This window comes from Mugil cephalus, chromosome 9, assembly GCF_022458985.1.
Source record: "Mugil cephalus isolate CIBA_MC_2020 chromosome 9, CIBA_Mcephalus_1.1, whole genome shotgun sequence".
NCBI lineage: Eukaryota > Metazoa > Chordata > Actinopteri > Mugiliformes > Mugilidae > Mugil > Mugil cephalus.
The window spans coordinates 23,674,053-23,690,984 of NC_061778.1; the positions used below are offsets into that span (position 1 = coordinate 23,674,053).

Consider the following 16,932-nt stretch of genomic DNA (forward strand, 5'->3'; position numbering starts at 1 on the left):
TTGACTTCAACAAATAAATACAAAGAAATATCAAAAAGAGATTTTTTTATTATTATTTATTTTCTATACCTGTTAATTTCCTACATACTTAAATGAGCAAAACTAAACAAAACACGTGTTGTGACACATTAAGTCAGTCGGAGTAATGACAATAGCAGGTTTGTTACAAGGTGCATTAACTACACTCTATAATCAATGATCAGTATAATCTCTAATCGAATCAATATTCTGTGGTAGGCTAAGGAACTGCTAATTACACTTGCAATGTAGACACTGATTTCCTGGAACTGATATAGGCCTACAACATGTCCAGACTTGTACAGTAATTGGCCACTTTTGCTGCAGTGCTGAACTTTTGTCCTCTGTGTCTTTGCCTTTCACAGCTCAGACGCACACCAGCATGCACACAACTCACCATTTTTGCCAGATATGAATGAGTACATTATGTCCGTGTGGCCTTTGTCAAAACAGCTGCTGCGCTTGATGCCACAAACTATTGTAACTTGCATATGGAACGCACGGTTAAAGATTTGTGAAGGAAACAAAATGTTTATATGAAGACTTCAACCCACTTTTTTCATTAAGAATTTACTTACTAAGCAAAAGTGTTTGCATTTGCAAAAACAAATAAATAAAACAGAGCTAAGTTACAAGTTATTTTTTATCATTTTATTTTTATGTGTAAGATAAGTTAGTTGTAGCTATAGATAAAGTACATAGTCTACTGTCTTGCCATACTATGAAAACAAGGTCAACTTAAAAGTGAACCATGCCCTTCCCATTAGGAGTTAGCCAGAGTCAACCAATCTGGGAACATCCACTGATGTCATGACATCTGCAGCTCATAAAGTTGAAAGCTTCCCAACTAATTAAATTTTGTCAACCTACAAATACAGTAGGCACGCAGTAAAGTACAAGCTGATAAACGCGAAACCAAACTCATGGGAAGGGACCGCAGGGGCGCTGTAAAGAGACCATCATGTGGTCAGCGGACCTTAGTTTGGCGGTCACTTTTGGCTATGAAAAGGCGAAGCCATCTAATAAACCACACGCAGACTTAGAAGAGAGAGGGTGGCTCTGAGTAACACGACTCCTGTGTTTCCTCATTTGTGCAGCATATTTCTACGCAGAACGCAGCTGAATGGTTATTGATCACATCGTGTGTGTGTGTGCGCGTGTGTGTGTACGTGTATGAGTGTGCGCGCGTGTGTGTGGGACCGGGTCTTTGATGTAGACAGGCTGATCACAGATCAGATCCATAAAGCCAGCCCCTCTCCCCGCCTTTGATCTCGGCGTTGAGGCTGTCCTGGAGCTCCTCCGCCGCTCGGAGTCGTGTCGAGCTGGGCTGGAGGAACAGCGCTGACATGGTGAGCGGACCGGACCGGTGCGGGAAACACGCCACCACAGCTCTCACCGGTCTGCTTTCGACTTTTACGAACCAGCACTTTTAACAGCAGGCTCTTTTTTTTTAAGCAGGTAAGGAGAACATTTGCTTAGTTTGGGACAGTTATCGAGGCTTGGGTTGTTGAAGGATACAGCAGGACTCCATAACAAACCTCTTGTCTTTAAAGGGATATTGTATTACTTATGATATTCTATCGACAGAGTTAAACGATACGAGCCATCGCTTTCTCTATTGTATGGATATTCTTGTGTTTAGTTATTGTTAAAATATTGGTTGAATATTGAGGACATAAAGAAAAATGACATACCGCAATTGAAGTTTTCTGGTATGATGTTTTGAATAATGTTGACCCTTTAACTATCCCTTTTGCTATTATAGTAAATATTGTTTTATCAACATTGTGGAATATTAAAATTATTGACTTCCATGTTTTATATTTGGGTCTAAAATACATAATTTGCGATAGTGCATCGGCTTACCCAAAAATTCATCCTGCAATACCTGTTTTCTTTAGGGTACCATCTAAAGTTCATTAATAAAAAATCTTTATTAATAATAATAATAATAATAATAATCTGTGGCATTTAAGAGGATAAACAAGCCCAAACAAGTCAGTATTTGGAGTAAACGCTCAAAATCAAATTTTACCATGTGGTCTCAAAAGTTTGAGCCAACTCGTCCTGGAAAATGAAAAAAGTCCGTTTTGTGGCCAAACATTCATATGATTGTCCTGTTCCCTTTGCAGCTGCAGAGCAACAAGGGGTCCATCAAAATGGTCTGGATGCTTCAACACACCTTCTCACTTGTGCTAACTGCGCATGTGATATATTCAGCTTTGGTAAGTGTTTTTTTTTTTCCATTGTGTGTGCTTCCTGTGTTAGCTGTTGTTCATTAAGCCCCATTATCATTGTGTCTCTTGTTTATTGCAATCGTGAAGCATTATATGGAGCAAAGCTACACTGCACACACGGTGCCTGAATAATTGTATGTTAAATTTTGCAAAAGCCAACAACTTCAACATTTTCAGCGTTTGCACAATATTCATTGCACACCAGCGTCATAGAGGTGACTGGTCACTCCATGTGTGAAATCCTCACTGTCAGTGCTGCGTATCCTTTTATTTTTTATGTCCCGATTGTATTTGCGATCTAGACTCTCACCTGTCCCGTGATGTTCGCAGTATTGTTGTTTTAGATTCATACACCTTTCCCACATGACTCATTAAAGTTTGATCTCGTCTCATCCCTGCAGTATAAGACTGATTTTTTGAGCTCAAAGTAGGCGCGCTTTGACTCCTTTGGTGTATTATGAGACACTGCGGTGCATAGCTGCGGAATGACTGTATCTGTTATGGATAAAAGTGGTGATCAAACGCAGGAATCTCTAAGTTTTACGGAATGACTGTCCCACTCAGATTCATGTGAGAGCCGAGGAGGACACCAGAGAATGCAGAGAGCAGGAGTACAAGGACCGCTTTGGAAACTGTAAACCCTGCAAACAGTGTGATGCAGGACAGGAGCTTTCAAAGGTGGGAACCGCACTGTTTCTATCTTTTATCACCTTACCTGTATGAACTGTCTCTTGTTTATTTAAGAGTAGGAGTGTATGAATCCACAACAGGCTGTGTGAAACAACTTCCCTAAACTGAAAAAAAAAAAAAAAAAAGAAAGTTGGATGGATTTTCTTGTTGGGGGTGGGGGCAAGGAGGGGGGGGGGGGGGGGGGGGGGGGTTATGAAAGGAATGAACATCTCTGTTTAGATATGTGCATGTTATCCAGTGAACCAACATTATTTATTACTTCCTCCCTTTCATGCGGAGAACAGCCAAGCCGTTATTAGCTTTTGTAGAACACCGACCCTTCTTTAATCAGTCACACCCATACTTTTGACCTTCTGCAGCTGAATGGCTTCCATTGTCTTTCCCCATTGCACCCCGTCCAACTTATTGTCTTCACTGTTTGAAGCAAGCCATGCCTAAGCTTGCTGCTCTCTCTGCTGGGAATAGAGTTTTTTCCAGCACCTTAGCCACAGGTTTTTGTGTGCTTTGTACAAACAGGCCTCTGTAGTGTCAGTTAAGTTTGGTAAGCACAGGCTTTCCTCTTTGGCAGCAGCTATGCGCCTACTTACTCTTGCAAGTGTAGACAGTGATGGAAAAGTGGGTAAACCACAGTGATCAAACATCAAAATTAAGGTATCTTACTATTTGCATATGATTTATTAGCAACTGTTGGTGCACAGCAGAAATATTCCATAATCATTTTCAACCATATGCAACTACTAAGCAGCAGTTCCTTGTGTTTCGACATCAAAAAGTTGAATGAAAACTGCATGTAGAATCCCAATTAACTGACTAAATATGAGAAAAAAAACTCAGAATATTACAGATTGTGAGGGCAGTTTTGTCCTCATAAGATTCGTTTTTATTTATTTTACTATATACAGTAGTTAAATCACATAGTTCAGGAATATGTTCGTACAATCAAAACCAATGGCAGCCCTAAGTACAGAATATTCTGCAAATAAAACATATGGTAAACTGACTTGAGGTGAGTTTACGCTCAGAGTGCTGATAAAAAAAAAAAAAAAAAACTCTGCATCACCCTTGACATCTGTTGCACACATGCATTTAAGTCCAGTTGCCTTTAATCTCAGTGCACACAGACATGCACCCTGTGGTTAGTAATACGCTTCAGTAGTCCTCGTGTTCCTCCGGCAGCTCAACAGGCATGAATGCTGCTAGCCACCCTGGGGTCCTGGTTAATAATTGGCCGCCTCATTCTTTCTGTGAAGGTAGCGGGATGCCGGCTCAAAGTGGAGACCTAGGCCTGCACTCCGTGAAACTTTCCCAGAGAAACTACTTGTGATCTGAGCTCTGGGTAACCAAGACAATCTGTCCATATTCTGAAAGGCAAGGCTGACTGTTGGGAGGGAAGCAGACTTTTGGAGTCCCTCTGTGCAGCTGCCATAGAGATCCCAGAGGAATGTGGCCCAGTTTGCTCTGGAAGTTTGCCTCTGGAAGGCACTCTGAGGCAGGCTGACAAACATCAATTAGCCCCTCCACGCTAACTGTAGCTTAAAGAACCACCCACACAGAGGGAGCGTCCATAAAACCAGTCATTCTTTTTCTCCCCGACATATTTCATTCCAGCAGCGTTACTTAGTCTGCTTAGTTGTGTCAAGCATGAAGGAGATGGGGTGCTTTGCTTTCCAGTGCATGCTGTGGCAAATAAAAATGCAGGAACACAACTTTGATGTGTCAACATCTTGTGATATGTAGCAAGAGTGTAACACTTCCTCCAGCCACAGTCGGGACAAAGGACTTGTGGGTGGCAATGGCTACAGAGAGAGAGACTAACACGGCGTGCACACGCAGCAGAAGAGTCAAAAGTCACCCGAGTTCTGCTGCTGTGATTAAAAGAAGTCAGACAGGAGTGAAAGTTTGAACAAGACGCAAGAACAAAGCAAAGTGAAAGTGTCCCGAACAAAACTCTGCTTTTACTAACTTGACATTGTTGTTAGTGTTGTTTCATCGCCAGATCAGATGACAGGCCGTCCCCTTGTGATTCACTCCTAATCTCTGAATTATCCGTGCGTCTGAACATGCTTCACGTCCCAGCCCGCTCGCCCCCTCTCTCTCCTCCACACTGTTGTTATGTTTTGCAGTCTCCCCCCAAACTAGATCGGGAGATACGGACAGCAGGACAGGGAAAGGGAAAGGGATGTTAAGCATACGCTTTTTTTCTCTTTTTCAGATAGATTCTGACATTTAAACCTCGACAAAGTACAATGTCTATACACACTTGATCCTCTCTCCCCCTCTTATCTCATTTGACATATAAAAGAAAGTGCCATCTCCTTATAACAGAGATATAAATCAGGTTGTTTTATGTTGTATTTTCATCTTTATGACCAGTACAGCACCTGAAATGTTTTTCAGGGATTTTTAACAAATTCAACTTTTTGTATTAATGTCTGTTTCAATGTGGTTTTGTTTTACAAAAGCCTCATATGAATACTAACTTAGACATCAGAGTATAGTCTTCCCTCTAGCTGCTAAACAAGTCTCAGTCAGTGCAGGGTGTCAGCTCTGTGGAGCTTTGTCAACAGGGATAAAAGGGGAAAGAGATCGCTCCTTGATGATCTGCGCTGAAACCAGAAAGGCAAGAGTTGGCTCTGTTTTCCTTTGTTTCGGTGCTCTGACCCGCTTGTGCCTACATCTCATCAGCCCATCCTACCATGTGGTGTCCCTTGGACAGGGCATATGCCAGTGCTGGGTTGAGTGAGGATGAGTCATCCCGGGGCCCCCTTTTTTCATGTGTGGAAGTGGGTCACAGAATAACCGTGAGATCCTCGGGCAGCGGCTGGACCTGCAGTTCTTTCTTGAGGACGAGCGTCGGGGGTTCTGGGACGTGGCCGTCTTTCCGCCAGCCCCGGCCTGGGACTCGAGGCAAGATCGGATCATGGCACGCAACTACGACCAGCCAGGTCTTCTTATTCCGCCTTTCCCCTCATTATCACTCGTCAGTCACCCCTATCCTCTCCCTCCTTGGGTTCCCTGCTCTGCCCCGCTGAAGCATAAGCCCATATATGGAGGGCTCATAGCAACAGCTGCAATAGTCCAAGTCTAGCTGGTCTACCTTGGGCCAGGCCTGGCTCAAGGGTTCAATGTCAGGCTCACATGTGTTTGGCTGGAAGGACTGAATTCCTCATCTTCTGTCCCGACTCTGCGGTGCCATCACAAGATCACATCTTTGCCTCCGACCATTTTTATTTCTTGCCAAACCCAACCCCCATATCAGAATCTTCTGCCCACATTCCAGCAGGACTGCATGCCCGGGCAGTGAAACGGGACACGGGCGAAGAGAGAAGAGAAGAGAGAAGCCCTGTTTGAAGCTGACCTTCACTTTAATGATATATGAGCACCTCGCCCCCCCCCCCCCCCTCTCTCTCTTCCCCTCTCTGTCTATCCTCCTGGATTTGGATTGCAGTGTGGCAAAACTGGATAACAGGAGGACAGCTGCTGTGGAGCAGATAGTGAGTGATCAATGTATGATGTCACCGCTGCAGGGATACTTTACCCTGTCTGGTGGACAGTGATGTCAGCCGTAATGCAAAAGTCAGTTTCTCATTGAAGTCACAAGTCTTTCAAGCAGGAAAGAAAACAGAACGAGATGAACTGCGGCATTTCAAATGAACCTTGTCACTCTGAATACACATAAGTGAAAGAAGATACATATTTGACACTTACCTCATACGTTGTGGTGTTTATACAAATATACCTTTTGTGGTGTGACTCAGGTGAACACATCCAGAAGGTGGTTTAGCATTAGGTCCTTCTCATAGGAAGCTACGCTGTACACAAAAAGAGTATTCATCTTGTTTTCTCCATATACCTCCCCATAATCCTGAAGCGTTTCCTTCTTGCCGGCCTCTCAATGAACGGGACACTCGCTGAGTCTGCTTGGAGAGGGAGTCACACAAAAACGCAGCAATAAACTTGCAATAATACAACAGTGGGTGTCCCCTAGAGCCTTTATTATTCAAATGCACGGCCTTTCTGGGTCTTGCAGCGGAAGGCCACTCATTCATACTGAGAGAGTCAGGGAGATTATTGCCAGTGTAAGATGGACTCTCAAAAGAGGCAGGCCATTGTTCTCTCCTTATCCTGTGAGCCAAGATCATTCTTTAATTCCAGACCCCCAGTAGTCCTCATTCAGGCGCTCTTTTCAGCAGCTGCACATCACCCCAAACCACCAACCCCACCTCTTACCCGGTGTATTTCTCCTGTTAATCCCTGCAGGAATGTGGCTTTGGTTATGGAGAGGATGCCCGGTGCGTGCCCTGTCGGAGCAGTCGCTTCAAAGAGGACCGGAGTCTGCAGAAGTGCAAGCCCTGCCTGGACTGTGGCCTCATCAACCGCTTCCAGAAGGGCAACTGCTCCACCACCAGCAACGCTGTGTGCGGTGACTGTCTGCCAGGGTGAGAGAACGCTTTTACGAATTAGACCTGCAGAACAGAGATGTAGAAGAGTTTGCTACTCCTAATTTACAGCATTTAAAAAAAATACTTTTTTGCTTAATAGAAATGTAATGGTGTGTCTTCAACAGATATTACCGGAAGACTAAATTAAGTGGTTTCCAAGACATGGAGTGCATACCTTGCGGGGAACCTCCACCTCCTTACGAGCCCAACTGTAAGCACCTTTTCTTTCTCCGAGCTCATCCAACACTTGGCCTGACATCAGTGGGACACTTTGTCAAATGTTCTCATAAATACCGGCCATTCATCCCCAATTCACAATAGCTGATCTTTTAACATGAAACAACAGGGATACAATAGTCTAAAAGCAAACACCGCCATCTATGGCAAACCATTGAACTCTTAGCCAAACGCTACAAGAACCAAAACCCGGGGGCCGCAGCGACACAACAAAACCCGCACACACACAACATGCCAGAACAAGGTCCACGGAGTAACCAGAACCACAGCCTTGAAAGGGTGGAGCGAGCCATATTTCATTCACTAAGTCTCACTGAGCCACCCAGCTAGGCTATATGTGCAAATAAATGCTTGGATTTACTAGCTGCACATTTGAAAAAACTGAAATGGATACGACTAACAAAACAGTGGACTTGCCAGCAGCGGATTACATTAGCTCAGAGCATGTCAGTCATTTTCAGGACTCAATTTGGAAAGAACGAGCAAACTTCCACTAAACCTCCGTTGACATTTCCAGACAAAACACACCTCACAACTACTGCACTGTTGTACATGTTTTCTTTTTGCCTTTATACCTATTGCCATTATGCAAAAAGGGAGGCAGGAGGTGTGTCACAGTATGTTCACAAAGCAGGTCCCACATTCCAGCGAGCTGCAGATCCAACTGACTTCTTTCTTCTGGCCTTTATAAGTAGTCGAGTGAAATGATTTCAGGTTTCCACATAAAACCAACAGGCGAATGAACTTATACCTTTGGTAATTGAGTGTGACTTCCTGATGGCAGAAGATACTGCAGCTGTTTCCGAAGAGATTTTTTGGCAACGCGAGCGTCGGGGCCATCCCAGCCAGAGTTAGCGCCCCTGTGTTAAATAAATGGAGACAGCTCTGGGATATCAGACAACTCTAAAAAAAAAAATAGCCTGCTGTTTGCACATGAGCCCTGTTTGATTTCTTTCTTTTTTAAATGTTACTAGCAGCATTACTGTGTGAAAACAAGTGACCTCCCTCCGTCTGCTCATTTGTCCATCTGTGTAGCTTCCCCGTTTTGATACAGGAGGAGGCCAGTGAAACAAAATGGCCATTGTGTCTGAGAACATAGCTGGTAGTTAGCTCCTACGGGGACTCTCCGTGGAGCTTTTCCAAATGTTTCAAAGTCTTGTCCCCTCCCTCTCCGTGTTATCTTGAGGAGGGTGGTGAAAACTTAAAGGGCAGATCATTCTAATGGGCCACACTGGCCTGGAGCGACGGTGCAGCTGTGCAGGGGAGGCAGTCGCCGTCTAGGGTGGACTGTAAATCTTCAGCCCCCTCCTTTCTTCTCCTCCCTTTCCCCCAGTGGCCCTTTTGAGGCAGAGTAAAAATGAGCTTGTGTTTTATGGATTCCTCCAGCCGCTTTAATGTGTTTCATCTGCTGAAGTTTTTCACTGTCACGGTAGACCTCAGAGAAAACACGCATGCAGGCTCATACACATACATTTAAAAAATGCTACCTGCCCTTTGTTTTGTCGTATTTCATCGTCCAATTGCATTAACACAGAAGTCAGAGTGAACAGAGAAAAAATCTTTTTAATATAGCTAGCAGGCAACTACTGTTATAGTTTTTATATGCTATTGTTAAGTTTGTAGATCAGGGAACTAAACAAAGAAAATGTGAGTTTATGTTAAACTGGGTCCTCACCACAAATGGCACAAAACAATCTGCTCTGGAAGCTTAACGTAAAAATGGAGCTGTACCTGCCTGCCAGCAATTCAAGGCAGAGCATTTAAAAAATCACTGAAGTCACTCAGATGTCTGCACCTATGATCCCTGCTCGCTGCAGAACAGTTTATTCTTGCCGCTGTCTCATTATAAAACCACAACCTCACAGCAGTAATGGTGTTTGGTGTTGCCACATTACAAGAAGTGATGATTGTAAAATGTTTTACCCTAAACAACGCCTTGGCTTTCAAATATTATAAATCATTCCAGCAGACATATCAAGTTTATTTTCATAAGACAAAACGGGGATGTAAAGTTGCAGTCCCTTTAATAATACTATATGAATTACGCAACTAAAAGTTAGTGGAAGAAACTGAATTCATGATCAAAACTATATAACTTAACAACAATAACCTAGTTTCTATAGATAGATTCTAAAGATAGATTTTCGATACATATTTTTGTATTTAGAGGCATAACAAATGTCTCTGGATGAAAACCAATAGCACTGTTTGTATAGCTCTCACACCAGAAAAATGTGTGCCCTTTTGTTCAGAGCACCGGGTAAAACAGTTCTTCTAAAGAGCCTCTTAAAAGAGTTTGTGCAGACAAAAGTCAAGGATCCCTCAGAGGTGTAAAGAGTGCTTCTTTTATTTGGACTGTGCAGCATTCCATAGAGTCAACAGGCAGAGAGCCTGTGAAAGGCTGTGGTTTATTGGTCTGGTTTGTGTGGAGATAATATCAGCAGGTGAGGTTCCTTCAATAGGCCAGTGTTTATCTGTGTTTGCTGCAGCTGCTGGGTCTCTGATAACAAGCTGCCTTTGTGCTGTAGGAGGGAGGATGCTCTCCTCGGATGAGCTGAATTTGACCTTGACAATGAAAACCAAGCTTAAACACAATGGTCAGGTGTCAGATAGAAGACGGTGAACCTGTCAGGAGTCTAAAACTTAAATAAAAATCCAGTAGATGCCTATATTAAGGTTTTTTAAATTTTATATTCAGTTTCAAATGAAAGAATGCAATTAAATGGTGAAACCTGACTGTTGAACATTCAGCTCTTAAATAAAAAATACTCTTACATGAACTGTAAGCTATTCAGAGCAGCAAGTAAAAAGTCACGTTCCCGACATTATGTACTTTTCAGTGCTTAAATTGAACGTGTCCTTTTATTGTGCCCTCTGGGTCAAACTAAGTCTCTTAGAAGGAATGTTAAAATACCCTTATCCCCTATCTGTCTGAATAAAAAAAAAAATGGTCCAAAGCTAAAACAATGTTTACATTGCTCAACAAAGAGCGGTTGAATGTGAAAAGCCAGTTGCCTTTATGATTAATACACCAAAGGGCAAACAGCAGAGCCAACTGCAAAGGGATTTTGCAAACAAAAAGTCATTCATAGTGTTTGCCGTACTTGTTGGTAACTGAGCGCTTACTTTCACTGTTTGTGAAGCCACACCCTCACTATCATACATACATATATACATACACATATATAACGTATATCTGATTACTCTTATAGATCAGAGATGATTACGTGAAGCTGGTTACACGTGGTCTTTAGAGGGTTCTCTCTTAAAGCTGGGGTTGCCATGTGGGACGTGCAGCTCGCATCCTGACATCTCAGCCATCACAGCGGATGTCTGTCTGAAAAGTAACGTATTTCTGTGATTAACATCTGCAGAGGATCAGGGATGAGCTGCTGCAGATAATGCCGGCTGATGATTTTCGTAACTTCGGAAAGGTGTGGTGTAGTTGTTTTGACTGGAAATAGTGATTACCGCTTTGAAGACCAAATTATTTCACAATATAGGTCTTTGTATGTTGCCATTTGCGGTGTTTAACGTTAAAGTCAGTTTAGCTATAATAACAAAAGAAGAAATAATAAAAGATCTGATTTATACTGCTTTTTTTTTTTAATTCAGTTTGATCACCAGTGGACGATTCTCTGGGACACATTTGACCATATTTTATGTTAATACATGTTGTTGAGCCTCTAGCTAGAACTTCACCTGAATACATGGGGAACAGGCTAGTGTACTGTTATAAGTACAGTATGTAACGGGCTATTTGACTAGAGATGCATCAAGTGTCCATTTGTGTTTGGATCACTGAATACAAAATTATGCAAATGTCGTACATGTACATATAATAGACGTGTAATATGAAATAGGCTGTAACACAGTGTCAATGTTTTTATTATCACCCGAATTTGCTTAACACACGCTCATTGATTAGAGCTGGTTTTATGTTACTTTCCCAGCACCTAATGTCAAAGGTTAGCAGCTATTCAGAGAACGCAGGGAAGCATTTAGGAGCTTAAGAATCCAAAAAAAAAAAGATTGAAACACAGCTCCAAATGGATGCTAATACTGTTGATGAGGTTTACATTAGCAACATGTTTGCACAAATTGTGCCAGAAAAGTAATTAAGCGCTGAACGGTATACTAAAACCAGCTAATAATTAGTTGTTTTGTGCTCATCCCTCTATTAAAGTTCGTCTTAGTTTACACACGTGGATCACGTGTGGTGCATTCAGCTCAGCAGAGTGTTTGAAGAGATAATTACAGGCAGCAGAAGCCAACTTTTCAACCAGCGCAAACATTTCTTCTGTCTTACGCGGTGCCATTTAGCATTAAGCCTTATTAAATCCTTACATTCTGCATTCGCGGGAACTTGTTGAAAGAGCGGCATTCCTTGTAAGAGTTTGGGTGAACGATCTCGAAGGTGGGGACAAACGCTGACGTCACATTTCCCCTCGGGCACGGCGAGGACTGCGAGGGCAGCTTGATCAGGCAATCAGTGCGCGGCGTCACACACGAGCGTTTAAAGAAAAAAAAAAAAAAAAAAAAAAACGCCACAACAGCTCTCTCTGTTGTCCTGCTGTGTGGCACAAACACGCTCATGTCCGACCTGTTTCAGAAGCCTGACCGGCATGTCTGCCTCCTGTGTGAGCGGCATGCGAGGGAGCCTGAGGGCTGAGGGCTACAATGCCTGTAAATCATCTTGTGCAGAGAACAAGGCAGAGGCAGATAAAGAGAGAATCCACCACAGGCGCTTTCTCTTTGAACTCCCGCGCTTATTTCATTACACTCTAGCAAACAGATGAGTGGCCTGAGGTGAGGAGGAATAGTTTCTCTAATGTTACCAGGTTGTGGTTGGCTGACATGCAAAATAGATGGTCTTTATTTTAGCCATTTGATGTGTCTGCAACTCTCAGAAAAGTGAATTTACTTTTGGTGTGATATCGATACGAAGATTTACACATCAATTTCGTGACACGAGAAATCGCCTCACACTCCTGTTGCTGTCGACTGTCCTTGCAGGCAGCGGGCGAGTGAACCTGGTGCCGCTCCCCTCGGTGGTGACCAGTCCGCGGGACATGGCCCTGGCCGCAGTCATCTGCAGCGCCCTCGCCACGGTGCTGCTGGCCCTGCTCGTCCTCTGTGTCATCTACTGCAAGAGGCAGCTGCTGGAGAAGAAGCCCAGTGGTGAGTCGGCATCAGAGCAGCACGTTTTGCTTTTTTCCCCGTGTCCGAAAAGCGAACCACAGAGAGGCTTTGAAAAACACTTGGTGCTTAGCGATGGCTGCTTTCTATGTAGTTCTCCGTTGCACGAGGTTCTCTGCAGCCAGTAATGAACTCTGTACCCACGCCAGTCAAAGCATTTCTCGTACTATATGTGCTGCAGTCAAGATTTCCAAATTAAAAAGCTCATACATGTTCCAGAAAAGTTATAAAACATCAAATAATGGAGATAAGATTATGATTGTTTATCTCAGGCGTGTGCTTTGAGCTGAGTGTGGTGGAAGATCTGCATACATGTAGGTATTCTATAGCTCTGACTGAGGCAGCTGAAGGAGAGCACTGTACCAACATGACACTGTTCCTCCTTTGTCAGCTGTACAAACAGGACGCGCTGTTCTGCTTTATTAAACCCTGATGTTGCATATGTGAAACGTCCCGAGGCAAAGAGTTAATGACATCATTTTATCTCTGGTAAACTCACCTGAAACAAAGAGCGCCGTGGAAGATATTAAGGCGTGACCAGTTTTTATTCTCCACTTAAAGTGAACGCTCGCGTTCTGCCCGTAGTTTGACGGAGATATCCACCCCACCCATCACCAGAGCTGTTTTTTAAAATTATACAAAGGAATTTTAATTCGTGGACCCGAGGGTTGTGAGGCATTTCCCAGCACATAAGAGAGAGTGTGTAGGTTTAGTCAGCCAGAAGCAGTTACAAACAATCACATTCCAGACTGGTTTCTTTAGATTATTCTTAAACGTCCTCCGTGTTTGTTTTTCTATACATGTGCCTGCAGTACATTTAACGAGACCGCCTTAATACAGGCTTTAAACCTGGACTAGTTAATAGATGCAATAATAGCTAACAAATCATTTTCTAATCTAAGATTTTCTTTTATTGGAAATTATGTTATAGTTCCTGTTTATAGTCTACTTACATTTAATGCACAAATCCGCATAATATGTTCATAGCACCTCAATCAAAATCCGTTGCTTTGTACCTGTAGATGTGGAATGACAGTAAAGTAGAATCTAATCTAATCAAACCTTATTTTGGGTTGCCATGTTGTTTCTTACTAATGATGCTAGCTGCTTTCAGATAGTTCTTTTTAATTGTCTGTGTTTATTCCTAACATTGCTGCACGATGCAATTTATAAAGCCTATGTAAATGCATCAGACTGCGGTGTCAGCAGGTTGCTGATCGACTGTTTCTGATGTGTTTCCTCAGCAGCCTCTCTGAGGTCTCAGGACTGCCCGTACCTCGGGGCGGAGCTCTCCTGTCTGGACCCCCGCTGGCTCCATGACTTCCCCCAGAGGCCCTGCTGCCAGTGTCACCTCGGCCCGGGACACGCCTGTGGTAGGGTAGACTTTTATACCTGGGCCACGTTTTGGCACCAAACAGGCGATGGGATTATCCTGCCTTCAGACTAAAGCTGTACATTTGTGTGCGTGTGTGATGTTCAGGCCCGGTTCATCTGATCCCATCTCTGTGTTGTGAGGAGAGCTGCAGCCTGGGCCGCAGCCAGGACATCAGTCCCTTCCAGTCCCAGATGAGTCTGAGTGACGGGTGAGGACGCAGCGTGACTGAAAAATTTCAAACTGTAAAAACATTTATAGGTAAAAGACAAAGAAGTGAATGGCTGACGGAGGCTGAAAAGCTGCTGCTGTGTGCGCTACATTAAAGCTGTACGCTACAAGTGCAAACATTTTTCAGCCCGCAGGGAAATAACAATTAAAATCTGCAATGTTTTTACCCCGCTCTGCTGACTTCCCACAAATAAAGCTACAGTCACACATGCGATTACACTCGCTTGCCAGTTCATTAGGTACACTTGTGAAAACTAATGCATTCTGATGTAACAGCCCTGCACTAAATCTCAGCTTAATCCAGAGCTGTTGATTCAGCTCATTTTGGAAGCTGTGGTTTGTAGTACTTTTGGACTGCATTGTGTTGCACCAACACGTTTTTATTATTTTGGCAACCTCATTTAGCCGGGCTAAAGAACACTTTTGTGTTGAGTTCAATCCAGTTTAACAGCATAAAAACCTACATTCTCTCAAATAATCAGTATATAGTTGAATCACCACCTCGCTGAAGCTCATTTATCATAAACTGAGCATTAGAACGAACATGAAGAAGGTTTAAGCATAGGACTGTGATTCTCACTAGTGGACCTTATTACCTTATTATTAAGATTGTGAGCACTGTAGCTCAACGGGTCCAAACTGAAACACACTTTCAGTCAAAGAGTTAACACCCCTATCATCACCTGTTTACCTAAACTGTTACTCTACCTCGAGGACAGCCTAGTTATTATTTCAAGGCGCTTGAGAGACGATTTAATGTGGTTAAATCATTTCTTTCAACCGCTGGACACAAGCCACAGGGTGTGGGCTCAAAGAAAGATTCGGGATGAAACTAACGACAGATTTCTTCATTCCCAGAAACGCAAACCCGAACGAGGAGGACACCCCGATGCAGCCGGAAGGACGTCCAGAGTCTGCGGGGGAGCCCGAGTTCAACGCCCAGCCTGCAGAAAGACTGGAGGAAGAGGAGGAGGAGGGAGGAGAGGGGAGGACGGAGGAGAAAGGGGAAGGGTGCAGCTCGAGGGAGAGTTCACCTGAGAGGTGCAGACAGAGCGGTGGAGACGGTGCGACGGAGGTTCTGCTTCCCAAACGGCCCGCGCCCACTCAGGAAGGTGAGGAGACGGGTTATCACTACACTCCTCTTAGATGAAAAATGGTGCATTAAGACAGTCCAGTGGCATTTCAGATTATTTGCCTCAGAACAAACTGATAAATGACTCTTTACTTGAAGTGTGGAGGCGAAGTCACATGACCGCTCCCACCCCAAAAAACACAGAAAGCGCATGAATGCTCTAACCCCTCAGGAGAGATAGACTTGTGCATCAACTGCTCTCAAACTCCCGGCTTGCCTTTTTATAGTGTCCAACTAAGAGCAGCTGGTAAAAGAAACAAGAGTCAGCACACGTTTCTTTGATGTAGACAAGACTATCCTGTTTTAAGGCAGCTCTTGGCCGGCTCGGGATGGATACGTTACTAATCGCTGCGTGTCTGCGTCCCTCTTCCTGCTCTCTTCTCAGGATGACATGGATTGCTTTTGGCTTGTGTTCCACCCGTGACCTACCCTGGACTTGACAACAGCCGCGGCCAGATCCCGTCTCAGATTACTCACCAAGCCCCCGACCCCCAGCCCCCACAACCACACACAGACAACAAGCAGCAACCGCCCACAAGTGTGGTCACGCTGTCTCTTTGAAATGCCTGCCGCTGACCTCAGAGCCCCTCGGACGGTCCACGCGCAACATGTACATATGTGGAGACGAAAGCACTGCTGGGGAAAGGCCAGGCACGAAGCAGAAGACATAGAAAAAAAAAATATATATATATAAAAAAAACATCTACACACACCGAATGTGAACTGGAAGGTAAAAATCATATGAAGTTCAAACGTTGAGGAGTACGGACACATGGCCGCGGAGCCTCTCTGCTCTGCCCTGAGAATGCCTTGCACCTTCACATGTAGGAGAACATAAACTGGACCACTTTGTCTAGCAGCTGGTGTCATGAAGCTTTCGTGTGTGAAGTTTGAAGTGTGAAGACAACACGTCTAAAGTGATTATGTTGCACAGTGAAGACAATCTTCATCCAACGGAGCAGGTTAAGACGAAGAATGTCCAAGTGATAAATGTGTTGTAGATATTGTAAAATAGTGAAATAGGTCGATATTTTTGTAACGTGGACATGACCCAACATCATGTTTGCCACCGCCACAGTTATAGTGTTGATGGTTGTGAGCGCTCACTTCCATGTATCATTGCTGTAAATAAACCACTTGAACAAGATTGAAAAGCTCATTTTGTGACTTTTTATTTGTTTTTAGCTTCAAAAGCGCTGTTGTTATTGATGTTACTCAGCGCTGAACTCACTGATGGACCATTAAGGAAGCGAATACTGGGGAGCAATGTTTTTAAGGTGTTTGTTCAAGGAGCCTCAACCTCTGATGTAGAAGGGATTCATACCAGTGTCCCTATGCTCTAAAATGTGGGTCTAACCACTAGCCTACAGCTCC

The 16,932-nt window shown here is 43.7% G+C and overlaps 1 protein-coding gene across 2 annotated transcripts; it reads left to right on the forward strand.

The window, feature by feature from the left end:
• Positions 1-1,014: 1,014 nt before the first annotated feature.
• Positions 1,015-16,705, forward strand: tnfrsf19 (tumor necrosis factor receptor superfamily, member 19). Of its 2 annotated transcripts, none has more exons than XM_047594038.1 (10): positions 1,015-1,476; positions 2,151-2,243; positions 2,820-2,933; positions 7,206-7,384; positions 7,513-7,598; positions 12,641-12,805; positions 14,071-14,196; positions 14,304-14,406; positions 15,285-15,538; positions 15,944-16,705. In XM_047594038.1, exons 2-10 carry the CDS (start codon positions 2,178-2,180, stop codon positions 15,946-15,948), a joined length of 1,098 nt encoding a protein of 365 aa, XP_047449994.1. In that variant the 5' UTR covers positions 1,015-1,476; positions 2,151-2,177; the 3' UTR covers positions 15,949-16,705. The 2 variants fall into 2 exon arrangements, with proteins under 2 accessions (XP_047449994.1, XP_047449993.1); XM_047594037.1 differs by having other exon boundaries at positions 1,035-1,476; positions 14,068-14,196.
• Positions 16,706-16,932: the final 227 nt, after the last annotated feature.